The sequence below is a fragment of the Mauremys mutica genome, chromosome 2 (genome assembly GCF_020497125.1).
Source record: "Mauremys mutica isolate MM-2020 ecotype Southern chromosome 2, ASM2049712v1, whole genome shotgun sequence".
Lineage (NCBI taxonomy): Eukaryota > Metazoa > Chordata > Testudines > Geoemydidae > Mauremys > Mauremys mutica.
This window is the reverse complement of record NC_059073.1, coordinates 209,015,558-209,036,109: the sequence shown is the minus strand read 5'-3', so window position 1 is coordinate 209,036,109 and position 20,552 is coordinate 209,015,558. Positions and strand designations below refer to the sequence as shown.

The 20,552-nt window shown below is 40.2% G+C and overlaps 1 protein-coding gene across 9 annotated transcripts in view; it reads left to right on the top strand.

Annotated features, from left to right (window-relative positions):
* ARPP21 (cAMP regulated phosphoprotein 21) overlaps positions 1–20,552 on the top strand; it is a 185,764-nt gene that overhangs the window by 112,092 nt on the left and 53,120 nt on the right. For all 9 annotated transcript variants that reach the window (XM_045006977.1, XM_045006971.1, XM_045006972.1 and 6 more), the window contains 3 exons: positions 1,153–1,257; positions 3,662–3,922; positions 16,000–16,126. In XM_045006977.1, coding sequence (XP_044862912.1) covers positions 1,153–1,257; positions 3,662–3,922; positions 16,000–16,126 — 493 coding nt within the window. The remainder of the gene's footprint in view (positions 1–1,152; positions 1,258–3,661; positions 3,923–15,999; positions 16,127–20,552) is intronic.

Here is a 20,552-nt window from a genome sequence, read left to right as displayed (position 1 = left end):
GTTAATGGGTCTAAGAGATTTTTACCCCTAAATCTCCACAGAAAAGCTATCCACAAATGTCTATCTAGATCCCAATGGCTCTAGCCTCTGGGTGTCCCCAGATTTCTCACAGTATTGTGTGAATGGAATCATGTTGCCAGAGAACTTTCAGGGCTCAGCTTTTACAGAGGTGAGAGGTTGCATCCATAAAAGAGTAAATGTAGCCTAAGGCTTTATGAACTTATCATTGTATAATACACCAGAGAGGGGGCCCTGGCTGGCCCAGCTGAATGTCAACCTACTCCCTTACCATGAACCCAAAACTACATGGGGAGCTTTCTTTAGGGAAAGGGTAGGGGATAGATACACAGTATTGCAGTGCCCTCTTTATGGGCAGAGAGCAGTCCAGATTTGCACATGGAGAATTCCTCCATCTGTAGATCTAAGGAGACTCATTCTGGTCCCAGATCACCCAGGTGTAAATCCAGAGTAACTCCACTGAAGCCAGTTAAATTATTCTGGTTTTACTGAGTACAGAATATGGCCTAATATCTATAACCTCAATTTCAAGATTCAGCCCTTCCCAATAATTTATAACAGAAAAGGCAGAATAGTACCAAGCTTGTGTAGAATTCATGTAAATGAGAGACTAAAATGAGAGGAATGCTAAAGTTATTCCTAAGTAAAATACCCGTCATATAGTTCTGTATAAACGCTTTCTCATCTCCTCCAAAGTAACTTGATAATCTCAACTTCGTTCTTACTTTTCAGCTTTATAGTCATTAGTTTTCTACCTGTGAAACACTCTGAGTTTAAATCAGCCATTAACAGAAAAATTCATATCTGTGCATATGCAGGGCTTTTCCCCCGTGATCTCTGTGAGTTATATGTAGCATCTTGCTTTAGCATTGCAGCACACTAATAATAAGAAAGTAACCACGGTTTCATTTGTGTATCTCATGAACTTAAAAGTCTGTTAGTCAGCAGAAAACAATAACAAAGAATCACAAGATTGAGTGACCAAAATGCAAAATTAAAGTCATAGTAACTGATCTATTGTCTTTACCTGAAGGTGGGTCACCTGCATTGCCGTAGCTTTAGTTCCCAATAAAGGTGTTTTGCCATTATCTAAGTCTTGGAGCATTGTATTTATTGTCTTATTTTATTTTGTAGCCTGTTCAGGCTTTGCAGCCATCTTCCCAGTCAGTCCAATATCCAGCAGTTTCTTATCCACCCCAGCATCTCCTGCCAGTCTCTCCAACGCAGCAGTTTCCTGTGGTACTACAGATTTTTATTTATTTTTGTGGTGATTGTTGATGTGAAGTGGCTGAGGTGAGCATGCGTATGTTTGACAGCAATGTGTAGGAATGCAGGGCACTTGTGTTAAGGTCTTTGTAAATCTCTCTTTTATTCAACACTTCTGGAATACTTTAGCATTTAATGTCCACAAAGTCTGGAGGAAAACCTCTTATTGATGTGGTGAAAGACTTGCGTGACATTCTTGATTCGGAAACTGTAGAAACCATTGTACTCTAAATCCAACGGCTGGACTTATTCCATGATCATATTGGCGCACTTGGATAACGGAATATTTGTGAAAGAGCTGCAGCTCTAGAGGCATGTTATGTACTGTGCATCATGACAAAACACTAATGGACATGGAGAATAAAAATAGTATCCCTCTGGAGTCTGAATCTGGCTTGATGCTTACAAGGTTAAAATTATACTACTGTAGAACGAAGCTGACATTTTAGTAGGTGGTACAGGATTCTTTTGTCCTCTGTCTTTCTCTCACATTTTTATTTGTGGCTGATATCCCCAAGCTAGAGATGTCACCTGGTCATGTTAAAAGATAGAAACAAAATGGAATAATGCCCTTGGGGCCAAAATAGTACTACTAACACATAGGAGAAAAGCACTATGTTTAAAGGCTCAGTAGTGGTTTAGTCTACCCATCCACACACTGGTAACCCAGTCGAAAAATTGTTGTCATGCACAGCAGATGTATGTCCCAGTGCTAGCTCCCATGACAACTTTGTGACCATCTGCTTCATAGTCTCTCATTCATAGACATGGGTAGAGGTAGCTTAATAATGGTTAATTTATTCACCGAATGCCTCATTTTTCTCTGTGAATTTTCATTTTTTTTTTCAAATTCACTTGTTTAAAACTATTTGCCGTCAAATCAATGGAAGCTGTGGATGCGCCACATTTCTGAAATTCAAGGCAACGAATTCAGGTACCTAAGTATGGATGCAGGAGCCTGGATTTAGGCACACAGGTCCAGATTCTGGCCTACAGTCTTGAGAATGATGGCCCATATCTGTTCCCAGATGGAATTAGTGTAAACCTTAAAAAATGAGATTTCTGCATGTGACTGTGAATTTGAAATTGGCTTACAACAAATATTCTGATGTATTTATTTAAAAAGCCATACTTTTCTTTTAAAAAATGCTGCCAATGAATGCATCATGCTAGAATATTTTTGGAGAGTGAACATAATAGGGGTATAAACACAATCCAAGCAAATTCATTTAAAAATTCATAGGAATATTTGAGGAAAAAATTATTTGCGGTGTTTGCCCTCTTCAGTAACGAGGTGTGAGCGAGGGGAACTTAGTATGCATGTTTATGCACAATGTACTGATAATATTTTCTTACTTCTCGATGGAATGAAGCTTTCTTCAGGCTGTTTACCTCCAGAATGCAGGCAATATTAAGACAAATGGACCTATGTAGGCAAAGCCCTTAGTGCCAGATTTTTAAAGGTATTTAGGGTCTTAACTCCCATTGATTTCACTGGGGCTTAGGCATTTAAATACCCTTTTAGAATTTCACTCTAAACCCTCAGAGTCCTATTGAAGGCAATAGGATTCTGCTCAGGCACAGAACTCCACTCACATGGGCCTGATACTGTTTTACACCATTATACACATTAAGGGTATAATCTGGCTCCACTGAACACAAGGGAAGCATTGTCATTTACTTAATTAGGGGGCAGGATTTCACCTTATATGCCTGCTTGGTATGTTGGTCCCTGCCCTAGCTAGATGGTGGCCCTAAGACTACTATATTACATGTTTATTAACACCAACTGCATAAAAAGTCTTTAACTAGTAGTTGAGAGCTGCAAACTGCTCAGTCTCCAGATTACATATTTTTGCCTATTAAATCCATATTAAATCCATATTAAAATGTATGGATTGGGATATTCAAAGGATTCAAGGGTGCCTCAATCCCATTGAATTTCCCTTGGGATACTTACAAAATCCCAACTCTAGTTATTAGAGTATCCTTGGTTAAGCAATTCTGTGTTTGTGAGGGGAGCCCATACTTACAAAGTAGTGCTTATGTCCTTTCAGTTCAAAATGTGTCCCTTTGAAAGCTTTAGCGTTCACTAGTTTTTTAGAATATGGGTAGGATCAGAGAATCCAACCAATGAGGAGCTACTATTTCTCCATGTGGTGTAATTTACCTTACAGTCTGGAAGCATTTTTCAAGCCGTTCTCAGTGTTTTATTTTTATTTTCTATTTATTTTTGTTGGTTACCCTGACTCGTTTGGTGGTGCGTGAATTTATTTTCACCTGCTTCTCATGTTATTCTTAGAACCTGGTATTTTGTTTTTCAAATGTCTACTGCAAAAATCATGTTGATAATTTTCAACTGACTTTTGCCCCACAGCGAGATGACATGACAACACAATTTAGCCAGATGAGTTTAAGTCGTCAGTCATCAGGAGACAACCCCGAGTCACCTTCTGGTCCTGTCTACCCATCACCTATTATACAGCCATCTGGCCAGCAGACTGGTTATGTCATGGCATCCCCAAGTCAGCAGCTTCCCCCAGGAAGTTTTACAGGTTCAGGTCCACCAGTATCCCAACAAGTACTGCAGCCTCCACCACCACCCCAGGGCTACGTACAGCAACCACCACCTGCTCAGGTAAGTAGAATTTTTACCTCTTTATTGTGAGTTTAGCACATAGCTCTAAACTCTGGGGCCTCTGTATGGCATCGTAAATGGAACATCCAGCATAGACTTGGGGGTAACTGGAGAATATCTTTTCAAGGAATTCACAACTACTGTGGAGCAGATTTTTTTGGCAGTGGGAAGTTTCCATCAGTTCTGTTGTTTCATTGATTCCAACAACTCCCTCCTTCCCCCACCATCATTTTCTGAGCATTCATCTGTCTTCCAGGGTGTATCTGTACATGAATATGAAGGAGGGTGAACAAACATTCAGAGTCCCCTTTCTCCTGTGAGCCACATGCATGCTAGCAGAGGTAGCCATTCATCATATTTAATTGACTTGAACATGTAAGACACCATAGATCAGTAATTTTTACTGTCTTCCTGAAGACTGATTATGTTTTACTGTTCGCCACCAAACATCCATGGATGTCTCCTGGGTATCCTTGCAGAACACAGAAAGTGATTACTGTCAAGAAGTAAAATGCACCGATGATTTTCTGGCCCATTTTCAAGGTATTCATTTTAAAAAGTAAAATTTCCAACTTAATTATAGAAAACTGCATTTAACGTGCAGCTTAAAATGATAAAATGTTGTTAGTCGGGGGGGGAGGGAGGAAGCGTTATTTTATCCTCTAGAAAAATATTTGTTTAAAAAAAATCCCACCAAACACTTTAGCATAAAATGATTTTAACCCGTTGTGTTATTTCTGTTCGTTATTCCTTATTGATAGTACAACTGCAGTTGTTGGTATGTCTCTACACTGTTTTAATAACAAAGAATGTGGGCTACTAAGCTACTTTTAACAGCCTTGGGAGTTAATATTAGTACAGAAAATTGGAAGAGTAAGGGCTGTTCATGCCACAGAAGATACAGTGGCACATGATATTTCTAAGTCTTAATATTGTGCAGCTATTTGCCCCATATATGTAATTTCCTCAGTAAAGAGCTGGCAAAATATTTAATAGAGATAAAATATTTAGCAGAAAAGCTTGCTCTTTACATGTGGAATTTGCCTATTTGTCAAATTGCAAAAGTTCCACAAAAGGGCAAGGTTATGAATTTATTTTATTATATAAAATATTACAAGAAATATTTTTCACTCTGTAGCGATTTGCCAAATGTCAAAAATTTACAGGTGTGAATTTGGAGGAGGGGGGACAGAAGAAGTTGTAATATCCCCCTTTTCCCCTACCCAAACTACATTAATTACATGAATAAGCAGAAAGCGAAAATCTTACAAGCTGTCCTGGGTTCCGTTCCCACATCTGTCACTAGCTTTTCTTAATCCTATGTGTTCTATAACATTTTCAAGTATTATTTAACCAAACTTCAGAACACTCCTAGTGAACTAGATAAATATGAGCCACCTCTGTTTTACAAACTGAGGTTTAGAGAAGCCAAGAGACGTGTTTCATGGCTATTGCAGTGAGTCAGTGTTAGGATTAGAACATAGGTCCCCTGTCTCAATGGGCCATGTTGATGCTGCTGTACCACGGAGTGTGCCTTGTCAAGTCACTTAACCTTTCTGATCTTAAATTTCCAAATTTGTAAAATGGGGATAATAATACTTACCTACAGGTACCTGCCTACCTGTTGCTGGGATATTATAATCCTGTATATTTTTGGATTTTATGTATGGAAAACGTTACCAACATTTCTAGGGCTGGTAGGGAAGTAGGGGGGGGAAGGCATTGTGTTCTGATAGATTAGCCATAGGATTTTATGTCAAGAAACCAGAGTTCTAATTGTGCTTCTGACACTGGTTTACTGTGTGATGTTGTACATATCAGTTAACTTCTGAGCCTCAGTTTCCATGTCTATAAGCAGGGGGTACTGGTGCTTATTTCAGAGGGGCTTTGTGAGACAATTAAATAATGTTAGTAGAATGTTATATTGGTGCAAAACATGAATAATGGATTAAGACTACCTTGGAACCAGATCCAGTCCAACCAATAGGCCCCCCTGCAAAATTACCCATTCAACTGAGGCTTTTCTGCCTGTCACATCTGGCTCTCCAGTCACCATGGTGGACCTTAGACGTTGGACATTTGGATCCAAATATTGTGGGTCTGTGAGCCCCCTCCCAGCATGGGGCCCAGAACTATGGATCCTCTTTTAATTCAGATTTTCAAAGAATTGTTAAGTGGTGAAGATGGGAACTAAGAGCCTCCTGCTTCCCAATACTGTGTTCATTTCTCTAATCCATGGGATTTGGGTAGGAGAGAGGACAGATACCAGCCACCACTACCAGCAGCAACTTCTTAAAAATTCACAACTGTGAATTTTGTGGGACAGTGGCTTTTAGAGTCTGCACAAGATTAATTGTGAAGAATTTTCATTTGTCTGATCTCCACAAAATTTCATTTTTTTGGTATAAAATAACAAATGACAAATTGGGGTTCATTTTTACAAAAACAAATTACGCCGGTTTTGCTCAACTCTAATATTTAATTAAAGACTTTTTGAAATTTTTTTCTCAAAAATGAGGTTTCAGTAGCACTGAACTACAGGAACAAAGAGCAATGTAACTCCATATGTGTCTGTACTATCATTTTTCATGATTTCTTCACTGTATGGGAAATTCTCAAATCAAAAGTAGATGTTCATTATCAGACTGAACATCTTTGTCTTTTGCAAGGATATTGTAGGTAACCGGGTAATTTTGAAGCGGGGTGCCCTTGGTTGGATTGGATCTGGGTCCAAGGTAGCCTCGATATGGTTAGCAACCTTTAAGAGGTACAGTTCTTCTGTATTATTATACACTATAATTAGTGATAGAATAAAACAAAAATGTGTTCTGTGTACCCAGATGGAAAATATATTCCATATATCAATTGCATTGCATGTTTCATACCATCTGTTACACAGCAGAGTGTGTACCTGGTCATCAATATATATTTTTAAACAAATTACCTAACTGACCATGTTTTAATTTAAAATATATGTACCATAAAATGCATTTTAAATAGTGCCACAATTAATTTATATAAATATCCATGTGAGGCCTCTGGTATTATGCAGCCACTCAATCATCTGCTCTGAAGTTGCTGCTTAATTGTGTTCATGTAGCTAAGCTGTCATTTTGAAGAATAATGCAGATTTCTTGCTGTCCTGGTTTTGAAGATAACCTTCAAAGTATGAACCAAAAGTTAACCAATGGATGGATGTGTGTTCCTCACTTGTTCTGATCATGTCATGCCCCTTCGAATCCTTCTACTGACTTCCTTTTCCTCTGCATGAACTTCAAACTTGTCCTTGTTTTCAATGTGCTTCACAGCTCTTCCCCACTGTCATACCATGACATTTTTAATCACTTGTCACATGGATGTCTAAGCATCATGTATGAAAGCCTTGTATTGGTCCAACTGATTCGGAGGATGGGTAGAGCTGCAAGGATGGGGATGTAGAGCAGGTTCCTTAGCTGGAACCCACAGAACTGCTGATGGGGTGTGGAGCTCTTATGCAAAGGCCCTCTTCTACTGTAATTAAACTTTAATATACATGGAGACAGTTGCATTAGAGAGTAGCATCCCAGTACGCGGATGGGATTCCCTGGATTCATAGATTCCAAGGCCAGAAGGGATCACTGTGATCATCTAGTCGGACCCCCTGTATAACCCAGGCCATAGAACTTCCTCAAAACAATTCCTAGAACAGATCTTTTAGGAAAACCTCCAATCTTGATTTAAAAATTGCCAGTGATGGAGAATTCACCATAACCCTTGGTAAATTGTTCCAATGGTTAAATACTCTTACCATTAAAAATTTACACCTTATTACCAGTCTGAATTTATCTAGTTTCAACTTCTAGATTGTGTTATAGCTTTCTCTGCTAGATTGAAGAGCCTGTTATTAAATATTTGTTCCCCATGAAGGTACTTACAGACTGTGATCAAGTCACCCCTTAACCTTCTCTCTGTTAGACTCAAAGAGCTCCATCTGTTTAGCTCATCACTATAAGGACTGTTTTCTAATTCTTTAATCATTCTTGTGGCTCATCTCTGAACCTTCTCCAGTTTATCAACATCCTTCTTGAATTGTGGACATTAGCACTGGACATAGTATTCCAGCAGTGCCAGATACAGAGGTAAAATAACCAACTCAACTCCCACTTGAGATTCCCCTATTTATGCATCCCAGGATGAGTAACAAACTGGAGCTGCGGAATGGACTGAGTGGTCCATAGGCTGCAGATGTAGTGGATTGTTCTGAAGCATAGCTATATAGCAGTGGCAATAATGGCTAGGAAGATGTTGCTTTGATAAAGTAGGGAAGCAAAATGGGACAAACCATGACCCATATGCTCTGTATCACAAAGACCTACCCTATAAAATCAGCTATGTAGCTGTTTCAAGTAGGCCTTGAAATCTGAATAACTGATCCAGGGTGAAAGCTGTTGTTCTCTATAGGAGGAGAAGCAGAGAGACTAAATAAACTAGTTAAGATGCTTATGCATGCAAAATGTTATAATGCAATAATCAATGTAATGCAATCAATGTAAAAGCACTTCTATATCATAGAAGTTGCTGTCGAATTTATACCAATACAACAGAGTCTTCAGTCTAAATGGCTAATTAGTTCCTGTAAATGTAGTGGCAATGAGGTTTCTAGTAGTTTGCCTCTGGTGTCATGCCACTTGAATAAAGCAGAGCATTGAAAATTTTGGAGCAGGTCCAGCGAGAAAGTAGAAGAAAGAAAAAGTTGTCCAAGCCTGCAAGCCTAAAGAGATTTTACGTTTATATATTAAAGTTTAATTAATGCTGGCTTTATTGCTATTTCCAAGGTTCCCTTTCCCATTCTTCATCAAAAGAGGAACTGACAGATTTTAAAGTGCTACATCTAAGGAGGGGGAGCCCTTTGTCATCTTCTGCTTCCTCCTCCACCATTGCATATTCTAAATCTGATTAACAGATTCATTATTCAGTAACATAAACATAATGATCTGTCGTTGTCTAGCCTCTCCTCTGTGGGATTCGCCATCATCCTGTGAGAAACAAGTTCACCAGTGGAAACTAAGTACAGTGATCTGGCTTTGCTTTTCTCCATTTCACTGGCAAATTCCTGCTTTACTTGGCTTTCCATAGCCGTAACTAGGCATTTCTGTTCCTGGGACGAGCAAGCATATTTACGTCCCATACTGTTTTGTCGTCGTTTTTCCTCCCCATTTTTCACCCACCCCACCCCAGCCCCTTCGGCTTTGCATCCTGGGCAGCTGCCCCGCTTGCCCGCCCTGGTTACGGCCCTGTCACAATTATACACCTCATCCATCCTGTGTGTTTTCCTCTGATGCTGACAGCCATGCTTACATGCTCTTGGCCCAAGCACTCCAATAAAGGACCAGATCTCTATGCTCAGTGAAAACATCGCCAGCATCCTTTCCTGCACTGACTAAAGGGCAAATTGTCTTCTCTGCCTGCGTGATTGAGGGGATAAAAAAATTGCACTGAACAGAGAGATAGTAACAGAAGCAGCATCCCTCATGGAAACAAATCACTCTTAGGAGAATGGGATCCACAGATGAGAAGGACATAGGGCTTGGAGGATAGTAATGCTTCAGACACCATACACCTATGGATTCTCTGATGGTGATCAGTCTGTGTTAACTTCACTTGGTTCTTTGCCTGTGTTGTGGAAGCTTCTCAAAGGGTGGGGGACCCACGGCCACTAGCAGGCAAGAAATTTACTCAAAAAGATGCAAAAAGCCTCCATGCACATGGTCCTTGACTCATGCGATGGAATGTTCACTAGTTTTGGGGGACATACCCCCTTATTGTTCCACACAAGGGACTCCGTCCCCCCGAGAGAACAACTCTCAGATCATGAAATTTATTTTCCTGCTCTCAGCATGGGAGTAGCCAGTGTAGAGGACAATAAGTCCCTAAATTAAGACACGGGCAAGCCACCCAGGTGACTGGGAGGCATTTGTGTATCCAAAATCTGCATCGGTCAGTGCAGACCCTGTAAATTCCCTTATGTAAGTGTAATTGCCATTAGTGCTGATGGGAGTTACACATGCCTATAGAGAGAATTTATATTTTCCACCCCCCAGCAGAACTATGAAATATGATAACAGCATTACAACTGGCTTCATTAACAATCTTTTGAGGAAGGTATAAATTCAACTCTAACCAAATTTGTTGATAACATTTAGAATAGAAAACCTACATGCAGACAGAATCAAACTGTAAATTGACCAGGAGAGATTGGGAGAGTGTAGTACGCTGAACAAAATGATTTTCAAATGAATGTAAAGTCCTGCACCTAGAGTGAGAAAGTAAACAGCACACCAACAACAAACTGGAGAAAACCTCTCTGGAAAGCCATCTTAGAAGGACCCTAGGGTGCTGATAGATAGCAAATCAAATAGGAACAAAACAAGAAAAAGCCATTGCTGTTCCCAGATCTCTATATGTTATATAGGGGATCACATGAAATATGTCAAAGTGATAATGCCATTCTACATAGCACTGGTCTGAGTGTCCTTGGAATATTAGGCACAGTTCTGGCACAGTTTAGGATAGACAGGAAGAAAATATGTTGGAGAACAAAAATTACATAAGGGTTGGATGACAAAACACACAGAGAGACTGAGTTAAGCTTAAATACTGTAGTTTAGAAATAATAATTTATTATTCAATAATTCAATAAGTAAACTCAGGAAGGAAATGGTAGCCTATACATGGCTTCAGAATAACAACATAAATGAAGAAAGGGTTTTTTTTCACAATATTAGGAGGATTGAAGCAATGAGTTGAAGCTGAAGAAGGAAACATTTAGGTCCAGTGTACACTAGAAAGGGTTTGCTGATATAGTTATATCTGTATAGCTATAAATCTATTGAGCTATAGCGGCACACCCTCCTAGTTCAGGCAAAGTTTTGGCCAGTATAGCTTATACCAATTCTCTGAATGAAATAAACTGTGCCAGCAAAAGTTTGTAATGGAGACCTAGCCTTAGATTAGAGGAAAAGCTGTTAACATCAAGTACTGTTGGACATTTCAGTAGACTAGCCAGGAGATGGTAATGATTTGTAGTCAATCACAAGTAAAAGAAGATGTTTGTGGGATTGAGGTAGTGAGTAATTCTGCAAAGTGCAGGAGGTTCAGGATAGATGACGTAAGTGGTCTCCTTGGTATCTATGATTCTATGAATTCTACTGTTCGTTAAAGTAATACCACAGTGGGCAAATATCAGGTTTGGATTACTTTGGGGGTGAAACTTTGTAGGCTGGAGAGCTGTACAGAAGACAAATTAAAGTATGTCTGACAAGATCAATAAATTATTGATTGTCAGCCTAAAATCCACTTTAACCCATGTCTATATTCTGTGCCAAGCCATTTTTTTATGTCTAGTCTCTTAACAAAAACGTCTATTCTTAGCAAGTCATCCACGCATGATTACTATCAAATTCAACCATTAATCACCCCAAATTAAATGATTTTCCATATAATGCTCCATGCCACTAACAACATTTTTCAAAGTGATAGATTGCTGTACTGATGAGCTACTAAATGGAATATATAACGAATGTATTCAGTTTCAGTGAATTTAAAAAAAAAAATCCTTGTAGCTACAGAGATGAGTTAGTTCATGAGCAGTTATTAGAATGGGCTAAGCAAGCTCAACTAAAACTTCAGTTCCAGACCTAAACTGTTTGGGCTACGTTTTTAATTTAATACATATGAACTTTCCATACAATGATTAATGGCAAGAGGTAACTCATATTGTTCTCAGATGGTCATTTATTTTTAAAAGTTTTAAGAGTGTAGCCACTTTTACCCATGTGAGTTTGCCTCACTAACCTTGTCCCGCTGGGGTAAAAGTAGATCATGCATTTAAAACTGGGATTTTTTAACTCCACACAGTTAGAGTTTTCATTAGATCTGGGGACAAATGTTCTTATACTATGCCCATCGCTCGTATTGCAGTATTCAAAGATAAAGCACAGTTCAAAGGCAGGCTACAATTCAGCATTACTCCGTGTTATTCAGAGCTGGAATAGCTCAAAACATGTTCAAATTAGAGCATTCATGGTTTGATTCTGGCTGGTTGTACCTGACAAAACAAAGCAACAGTATTTACATAGGTTCAAAAGAAAAACATGGGCAAAGATTTGATATCTGGTCCTCTAAATTCTGCCAATTTGCCTGGAGTTCTCCCTTCAGCCACATCCCCCAGTTCAGGTTCCCTGATTCTCAATTTCCCTTCTCCTTATAATTCCTTCAGTCCTCTCCCCACTTTCCATCTATGGGTACGTCTACCTTACGGGATTATTCCGATTTTACATAAACCGGTTTAGTAAAACAGATTGTAGAAAATCGAGTGCACGCGGCCACACTAAGCACATTAATTCGGTGGTGTGCGTCCACGGTCCGAGGCTAGCATCGATTTCTGGAGCGTTGCACTGTGGGTAGCTATTCCGTAGCTATCCCATAGTTCCCACAGTCTCCCCCGCCCCTTGGAATTCTGGGTTGAGATCCCAGTGCCTGATGGGGCAAAAATCATTGTCGCGGGTGGTTCTGGGTAAATGTCGTCAATCATTCCTTCCTCCGGGAAAGCAACGACAGACAATCATTTAGTGCCCTTTTTCCCTGGATTGCCCTGGCAGACACCATAGCATGGCAACCATGGAGCCTGTTTTGCCTCGTCACTGTCACCGTATGTGTACTAGATGCCGCTGACAGAGGCGATTCAGCAGCGCTACACAGCAGCATTCATTTGCTTTTGCATGATAGCAGAGATGGTTATCAGCCATTCTGTACCATCTACCATGCCATTGTAAATTGGCAATGAGATGACGGTTACCAGTCCTTTTGTGCTGTACCATCTGCTGCTGTCATAGGTGCCCCTGGCTGAGATCGGCCGGGGGCGCAAAAGACAAAAATGGGAATGACTCCCTGAGTCAATCCCTCCTTTATGGTATCTAAAAATAGAATCAGTCCTGCCTAGAATATGGGGCAAGTGTACTAGAGAACCAGTGTATCAGAGAACCAGAGAGCACAGCCGCTCCATGTCAGATCCCGCAGAAATGATGAGCTGTATGCCATTCACGGGGGGTGCCCCTGCAACAACCCCACCTGTTGATTCCTTCCTCCCCCAGCCTTCCTGGGCTACCGTTGCAGTGTCCCCCATTTGTGTGATGAAGTAATAAAGAATGCAGGAATAAGAAACAGTGACTTGTTAGTGAGATAAAATGAGGGGAAGGCAGCCTCCAGCTGCTATGATAGTCCAGACAGGACATTAAGCAGTGTGGGGGAGAGGAGCCCAGCATCCCGCTGCTATGATAGTCCAGGCAGAACAGAATCTTTTCTTTACACATGAAGGGCGGGGGCTGATGGAGCTCAGCCCCCTGTTGCTATGATGAAGATGGTTACCAGCCGTTCTGTACCATCTACTGGGAATGATCAGGAGTTTTTTACCCAGGCGCCCCCAGCCGACCTCACTGGAGGCCAGCCAGGAGCACTCACGGGCTGATGATGAGGACGGATACCAGTCCTATTGTACTGCACCATCTGCCACAAGGCTGATGATGACAATGGATATCAGCCATATTGTACCATCAGCCACCCATGAGGGGGGGGCGAGGATGCTGCCGTTGACTGCTGCAGCATCGCATCTATCAGCAGCATTCAGTAAACATAGGGTGACATTTAAGAGTCAAGAGAGGATTTTTTTTCCCTTTTACTTCTGGGGGTGGGTGAGGGGGGTAAATTGACGAGCTATGCCCTGAACCACCGCGGACAATGTGTTTGACGCTACAGGCATTGGGAGCTCAGCCAAGAATGCAAATGCTTTTCGGAGACTGCAGGAACTGTGGGATAGCTTGAGTCCCCCCCTCCCTCCCTCCATGAGCGTCCATTTGATTCTTTGGCTTTCCGTTACGTTTGTCATGCAGCAGCGTGCTGAGTCCCTGCTGTGGCCTCTGTCTGGAGATTTTTTAAAAATGCTTTGGAATTTCGTCTTCTGTAACAGAGCTCTGATAGAACAGATTTGCCTGCCCATACAGTGATCCCATCCGTATGGTCCATGCTGGAGCTCTTTTTGGATTTTGATTTCGGACTGCATCGCCACCCGTGCTGATCGGAGCTCCACACTGGGCAAACAGGAAACGATATTCAAAAGTTCGCAGGGCTTTTCCAGTCAACCTGGCCACTGCGTCCGAGTTCAGATTGCTGTCCAGAGCAGTCAGTGGTGCACTGTGGGATACCGCCCGGAGGCCAATACCGTCGATTTGCGGCCACACTAACCCTAATCCGATATGGTAATACCGATATTAGCGCTACTCCTCTCGTTAGGGAGGAGTACAGAAACCGGTTTAAAGAGCCCTTTATATCGATATAAAGGGCCTCTTAGTGTGGACGGGTGTGGCGTTAAATCGGTTTAATGCTCCTAAAACCGGTTTAAACACGTAGTGTAGACCAGGCCTATGGTTCACCCTCATAAACTGTGTCCTCCTCTCACTTTCCTCCTTGTAGTTCTTCCTGTTCTCTTTTTCCTGTAGTTATCACCATTTTGTAAAACAGTGTCCACTGGGAAACTTTTGTGAGAGTTTTCGTACAAAGATATAGAAACATTAACCAAAATGGCACATCTTGAGGTGATTATGTAGTGGATAAAAAACTTCATTAGACCCTTTTCAAGTGTCAGCATGGCACTGTATATTTCTGTAACTTAGTTCTGTTGCACTTGGTAGTTTTTCTCTGGTGATAAAGAGCCTTGTATCTCTGAGATTTTTAGCCTGTTTTTAAAGGGATTCTGTTGGCTCTTTAAATACCTGTCATATATGGCCTTATTCTATTTAACCGTTACTCTCACTGAGCAATACTCCATGAGTAGTCCAGTTATCTCCAGAGGAACTACTCCTGAGCTAAGGTACTGCTCAGCATGAATAAAGGTGGCAGAATCTGACCCACATTTACTAATTCCTGTTGTGTTAAAAATAAAAAGCATTTGTGTCTCTTGTTTGAAACAGGCCAAATACTAAATGTGGAAACAAATATAATTCCATTGGTTTATAAAGAAGCACAGACATACATTTCAAATAGTCTAAGAACAACAACAACAAAAGTTCTCTTGAAGATCTTGTAGAGGTGCCCCTGTATACTTTATATTTTTATCTTACTAACCATCATAGAATTGTTCCAAATGTGGAGTGCTATTGAACTCACTAAGGGGCAGCGCAAAACTGTTTAGCTCAGATGTCTCTGTTATGGTGATGAAGAGTGTGCAAGAAAAGTCACTGTGTTCAGTTGCCCTCAAACTTGCATTTTCAAATGTGTGGTGAGGCAGTTTAGTATACTCTGTTCTGTAAGATAAAATAGCTAGCAATACTAGCTGACTCAATACCTACTAAAAGCTTTTGCAAGAGGAGGGATGCTAATCATTTTTAATCCATAATATATTCCTGCCAAATGTGCTAGAGGCTTTAAAGGGAGAGATTCGTGCAGTTAAGCACCTATCTATTAAAGAGGGATAGGCTGACAATGGAGACTCTCTTCTATACATACAAATATCTCACTTTCATACAACACGCACATTTTGACTCCAGGCCATTTCTGCTCTCAGTTGTCCATTTAATATCTTCCCCAGAGTTTATTTAATTGTTTTCCATATGGTCTACACTACATTCATAGTAGCATTATAATTTTGTGCAATATGGTACTTCTGTGATTTTTGGGGGGGGAGGGTCTCTTGTTTATATGTAACATTGCTTACACAATTTTTAAAAATATCTGCTATTTCCCTCTGCTTCTCTCTGTGACATTAAATTAGTTGAGAACAAAGTAATTCAGTATTTGAAGAACATTTTTATTCATGTTCCTGCTTCATTTAGGGTTTTTCAGTTTACACACGAACATTGTTTAATCCTTAAGACATCGATAATCACATTGCAAGAGAAAATTGGAACTAAATGACAGTGCTTGAAAATGTACTATGCAAATCTTTTCTTTTGATTACAGTAAAACTAAACTACTTCGCCTGACTTTTTTCTGTATGTCTTCAGTTTCTATCACAAATACTAAGTCAGTGTTCTTGCTTTCCACAGATGCCAGTGTATTACTACCCATCTGGTCAATACCCTACCTCAGCAACTCAGCAGTATAGACCCATTGCCTCAGTTCAGTACAATGCACAGCGGAGTCAACAAATACCCCAGACTGCACAGCAAGCAGGTATTTGCATTTGTTACTCATTTCTTCAGCGGTTCATGTTGCATTTACTGATGAACCTATTGATCGTACTTTAATTTTGAGCTTGAAAAGCTAGCGTTGGAAATTAGCCATTTAAGTAAGTTGAAACAGTCAAAAACCAATTTTGCTTGGAAAGCCATACCATGCAAGAAAGGAAAGCATGCTTCAGTGCTGTCATCTAGCATGCGTCACACACCGTGATTCTTCCTGCATTAATACGTTACATCTTGGATCAGAAGTAAGGCAAGTGGCAAATTACTGTGATCATTCATGCTTCATTTGAAAGCCAAGAGTTACATTTTATGGCCTTCATCGTATGTGGTCGCTAAACATTTTTAAAACAAGAAACCAGTAATGGAAACATTTTGGGGCATTCTGCTCTGCAAAGCTGAAACTGTATCTGTGATGTGGAGCCAGCCAGATAAAAGGCAGTCTTTACCTTGGTAATATTCCACTGTTTTCCTCCTTTCGAGGTTAGTGTTCATGAAAACAGCAGGCAATGAGGTGCTGTAGAGTCTGTGTGGCACCCACTTGGATGTTAGCTCCCTGCAGCGATGGGCAGTTGGAAGGGGGGCCGTTACACTGTAAGAGAGTGAGTAGCAGGTCTCACAGTGAACCGGTCTCTTTTCCTACTGTGTCATGCCACTCCTAATTAAACCATGTTAAGGATGGGGAGACAGAGTGAGACTGACCTTGGTTGATTTATTTGTGCTGGTGCGAGCTTCTTTGTGTTCCTAATGAATAAACAGAGCTTCTGTAAAAATCATTGATTGTCTGTTTCTCCATTGCAAACCTCCCACAGGCTGTGTCTCAGACAAGTATTAACTTTGGTTGGAGGGATTGTTTTGCCACAGGGTACACAATCATAATTGTGTCATGTAGGATAAAGCGCGCTGTCTGTCTGTCTATTACTGTCTAGCTCCAGAAATGCAAATGGTTGGATAAAAATGCCTGTGAGTTTTGTGGTGGTGTTTTTTAATGGAAAATCGGCTTCTCTGCCAAGGCTTTGATCCACAAGTCCTTTAACATAAAAGTCAATAGCATAGACATGACAGATGGAAAAGATTTCTGGGGTCATCCAGCCTACTCCCAATCTCTTTAAGGTGATCGCTGACAGGCTTGTCACACTTTATTAGGTGTTCAGAGAAAAAAAGCCATAGCAATACACAGTTATGATTGATTTGAATGATCAATGGCTCTTCTTTTAAAGCTGTCCTGTGTTCTAATAAAATAGGTGTTGGTTTTGGTCAGTGTGGCTGGTGGAGCGCTTACTGTCAGATTTCATAGCTTTAGGAGAATACAGTTCTCAGAGAGATGTAATATTTCATAAAGACCATCTATCTCTTCTAATTTATCTTGTCTTACAGTATGGTACCATATTTGTTTTCCGTATACAGTAGATCTTTGAACCTAAGTGCAGATTGAATTGTATGGTACTATTTTGGTTGACTGTGTTATAAAATCATATTTATTCTATCAGTTAAATGGTAGATCAGTAATGTGAAAGTTATGGTAATTAAAGTACGCATGGGACACATTCTGAAATGCTTCAGCAAATTTTTCGCAGAAAATTCAACTATCTGATCTTCAGAGACACTATCTGAATACCAGGTTTAATTATATACCATAGTGTAGTAACCATTGTGTTTGGGTACAGACTACATAGGGACATCAGTTGTATTTTTGTTTATGTGTTTTTCATATTGTTTTTCACCTGTGTGTGCACCAAGGAGTTAGGTTACTACAAGAAAAATCTCTTGAGTTGGGAAAATTGTCAGTATTTCTAAAATTCCTCCTTTCAATTATTGACAGCTCCATCGGAAAAATAATTATTACATCATGTCAACATTCTGTGGAGAGAGTTTAGTATTTCTTTGATGGTTGTTTTAATTCTTTACCCATTGCCCAGGTCCTAAGACTTGCTTTAGAATCAACTCTTTTAAATGGGTCCTAGCTATGGGCCATATTGAACCCTCTCATAGAGATATTTACATGAGGGGAATGGGGTGCCAGGATACTCCACAAAGAAAATCTTTCAGTTTCCTACAGACCTTCTCTTTAAGTGAGAGAGATTAGGGGACAAGGCATGGGGGGGCAACCTCCCAATCTTGCTGACCCTTCAGATTCACAGGGAGGGGAACCCAAAGTTCAATGCACAAGGTCAGCCCCTCCATGCTGCTGTTGAGACATCATCGCTCCTGTTGGAGTCATGCTCTATTGTGAACGAATCCTGGGCCATCACAACAGCCGCAGTGTGAAGAAGAGTTAAGTGAAGGACAGATACCCAAAAGGTTTTCCTCTGCCTTTGTGGGAGAGAGTTCCACAGAGAGTACCTTCTACAGCCCCTTATGGAGCCAGAACCTAAGGAGACTGAGCTCACAGAGGGACTTCAGTGGGGTGAGGTAGAGAGGAGGATGCTGTGAAGTCAGTGCTCTCTTACCCCCACCTTCCAGAACTCCAGGGTGATCCACCTCATCTGCTTCCTCTCTGCTTGAAGAAGCAGGGAGGATACTTAGGTCCTATGGTTTTTGTCTTTGATTTTTGTAACTGAACTGACTCATGCCGTCAAATTTTCACTCATACCAGTATTTATAAAGGTAAATCTAATTATCTGCAGAGATGCATTTTCTTCCATTAGCTGAAGCAATATTGATATCCATCTTGCTATTGACTTATGCTTTGAAATGTCTGAAAATGCCTCTGAGAGGTAAGTACGGAGTGACAGAAGCTTTTCTTGGGCATTAACTATATATTTAGATTATATTTTCTTTATATTTGTAGCCAGTGAATAAATGGGTAAGGATTGATTATTCTACTTTTTCATGTTCCTTCACTTCACATAGCATTTGGAAAGTCACTAATCTTCTGGAGTTTGACTGATGGATATAAATTATGTTTCATGAAATATAATAAAGCACATACTGCTTATGTTACAAATTTACTGCAGGCTATTCGCTAGACATTCAAACTCTGGGGGAAAAAACTCCTTTGGATATCCATTCAACTACTGCAGGAACATACGACCACTTAACACCAAATACCTTTCTGAACTATGCTACTTTGTGTTGGCTAAGTATGTGTTCCAATCAAAAGGCAAATATTTCAAGCTTTAGGCAGTGTTGAGGAAATTACCTTCAAATGTACAATTAAGGGCCAAGATTGAGGTTAACATATGAGCAAAATGTGAGGCAGCCATGGCTAAGCATGGAAGTTTAAAAGAGACATACAGATAGTAACGATGGCCGCAGAGAGTGCAGAAGAAGATAGTGTGAGAATGAACAAAGGAGGTAGACATGAATGAGGCAAATGAAAAGATTATTCCTGAAACTTCTTCCCTGAAGATTTAGCACTATTTGCTGCTGGTGAGAGAAAACTGCTGCAATATAGAGAGGCAAATGGGAGTCAGAGTTGTGTGCCTACCAGTAGAATAACAAATGTGACCAGGGACATGTTGGGAGCCTCAAGAGCTCAAAGAATATTTTATTAAAATAAGAAAGTTTGCCTGCCCAGGAGGGTTTTGGAAGCTTTCATAGCTCTGGCAAGGTGTTGAGATCTATCGTTTTCCCACTTTGGGCTCCAGAGGGTAAGGTTTGATCCAATGCCAGCAGTTTGTTTTTGTTTTTCTTAGAAAAGGTCTCTTTATGAGTGGAGCAATAATGATGACTTTTACAGCAAACGGCTAAAGTAAAATGTCAGTACAGCATCTTTAATGGCTAAGGGACTCTGTATTCTCTCATGGTTGTGTGAAAAGAGAGCAATATGAAGTTAAAATGGCTCCAGGGCAGAAAAAAAGATGAGCTCACCTGAAATTAGATTAGGATCTAACAGCAATAAATCATTTGGCGAGAGGGATGAGGACTCTTGATGGATAGATAGATAGACATATTTTAGAGTGCTGCCTAGTATGAGAAGATAAGTGACCCATTTCTTGCAAGAGGCAGCTTCACAGAAGGTTTCCCATAGAAACCTTTTGTCATTTACAGTATATTAATTTAAATTCAGCATGAAACCACAAAGAGACAGCCTTACCAGTGTTGCTTATTACAGAGCAGTGGTGTAGCCTTTGAAATGCTTAGTTTTACTTCATGTAAATAAATAATTTGTTGTTGTTCTTCATTGCATTTCCTCCGCACCAGCCCTTGGGTTCGATCCTGCAAAATGCAAAGATCCTAGAAGTCAATTAAAGTGTTGCCATTAACTTAATGAGAGCAGGGTCAAACCATTGGCTAGTACACAGTACATGCACAGTACATTTTTAAATGGATCGTTAGAATATTTTCAAATGACTTTTCTCAAAAAATAATAATTCTATGTAGGAGTACTCTCTTGATGTGTTCATCTTTGAGCTTTATAGTAAAGAACATTGCCTTCATTTTCTTTGAAAATCACGATATAAAATCTGCACAGA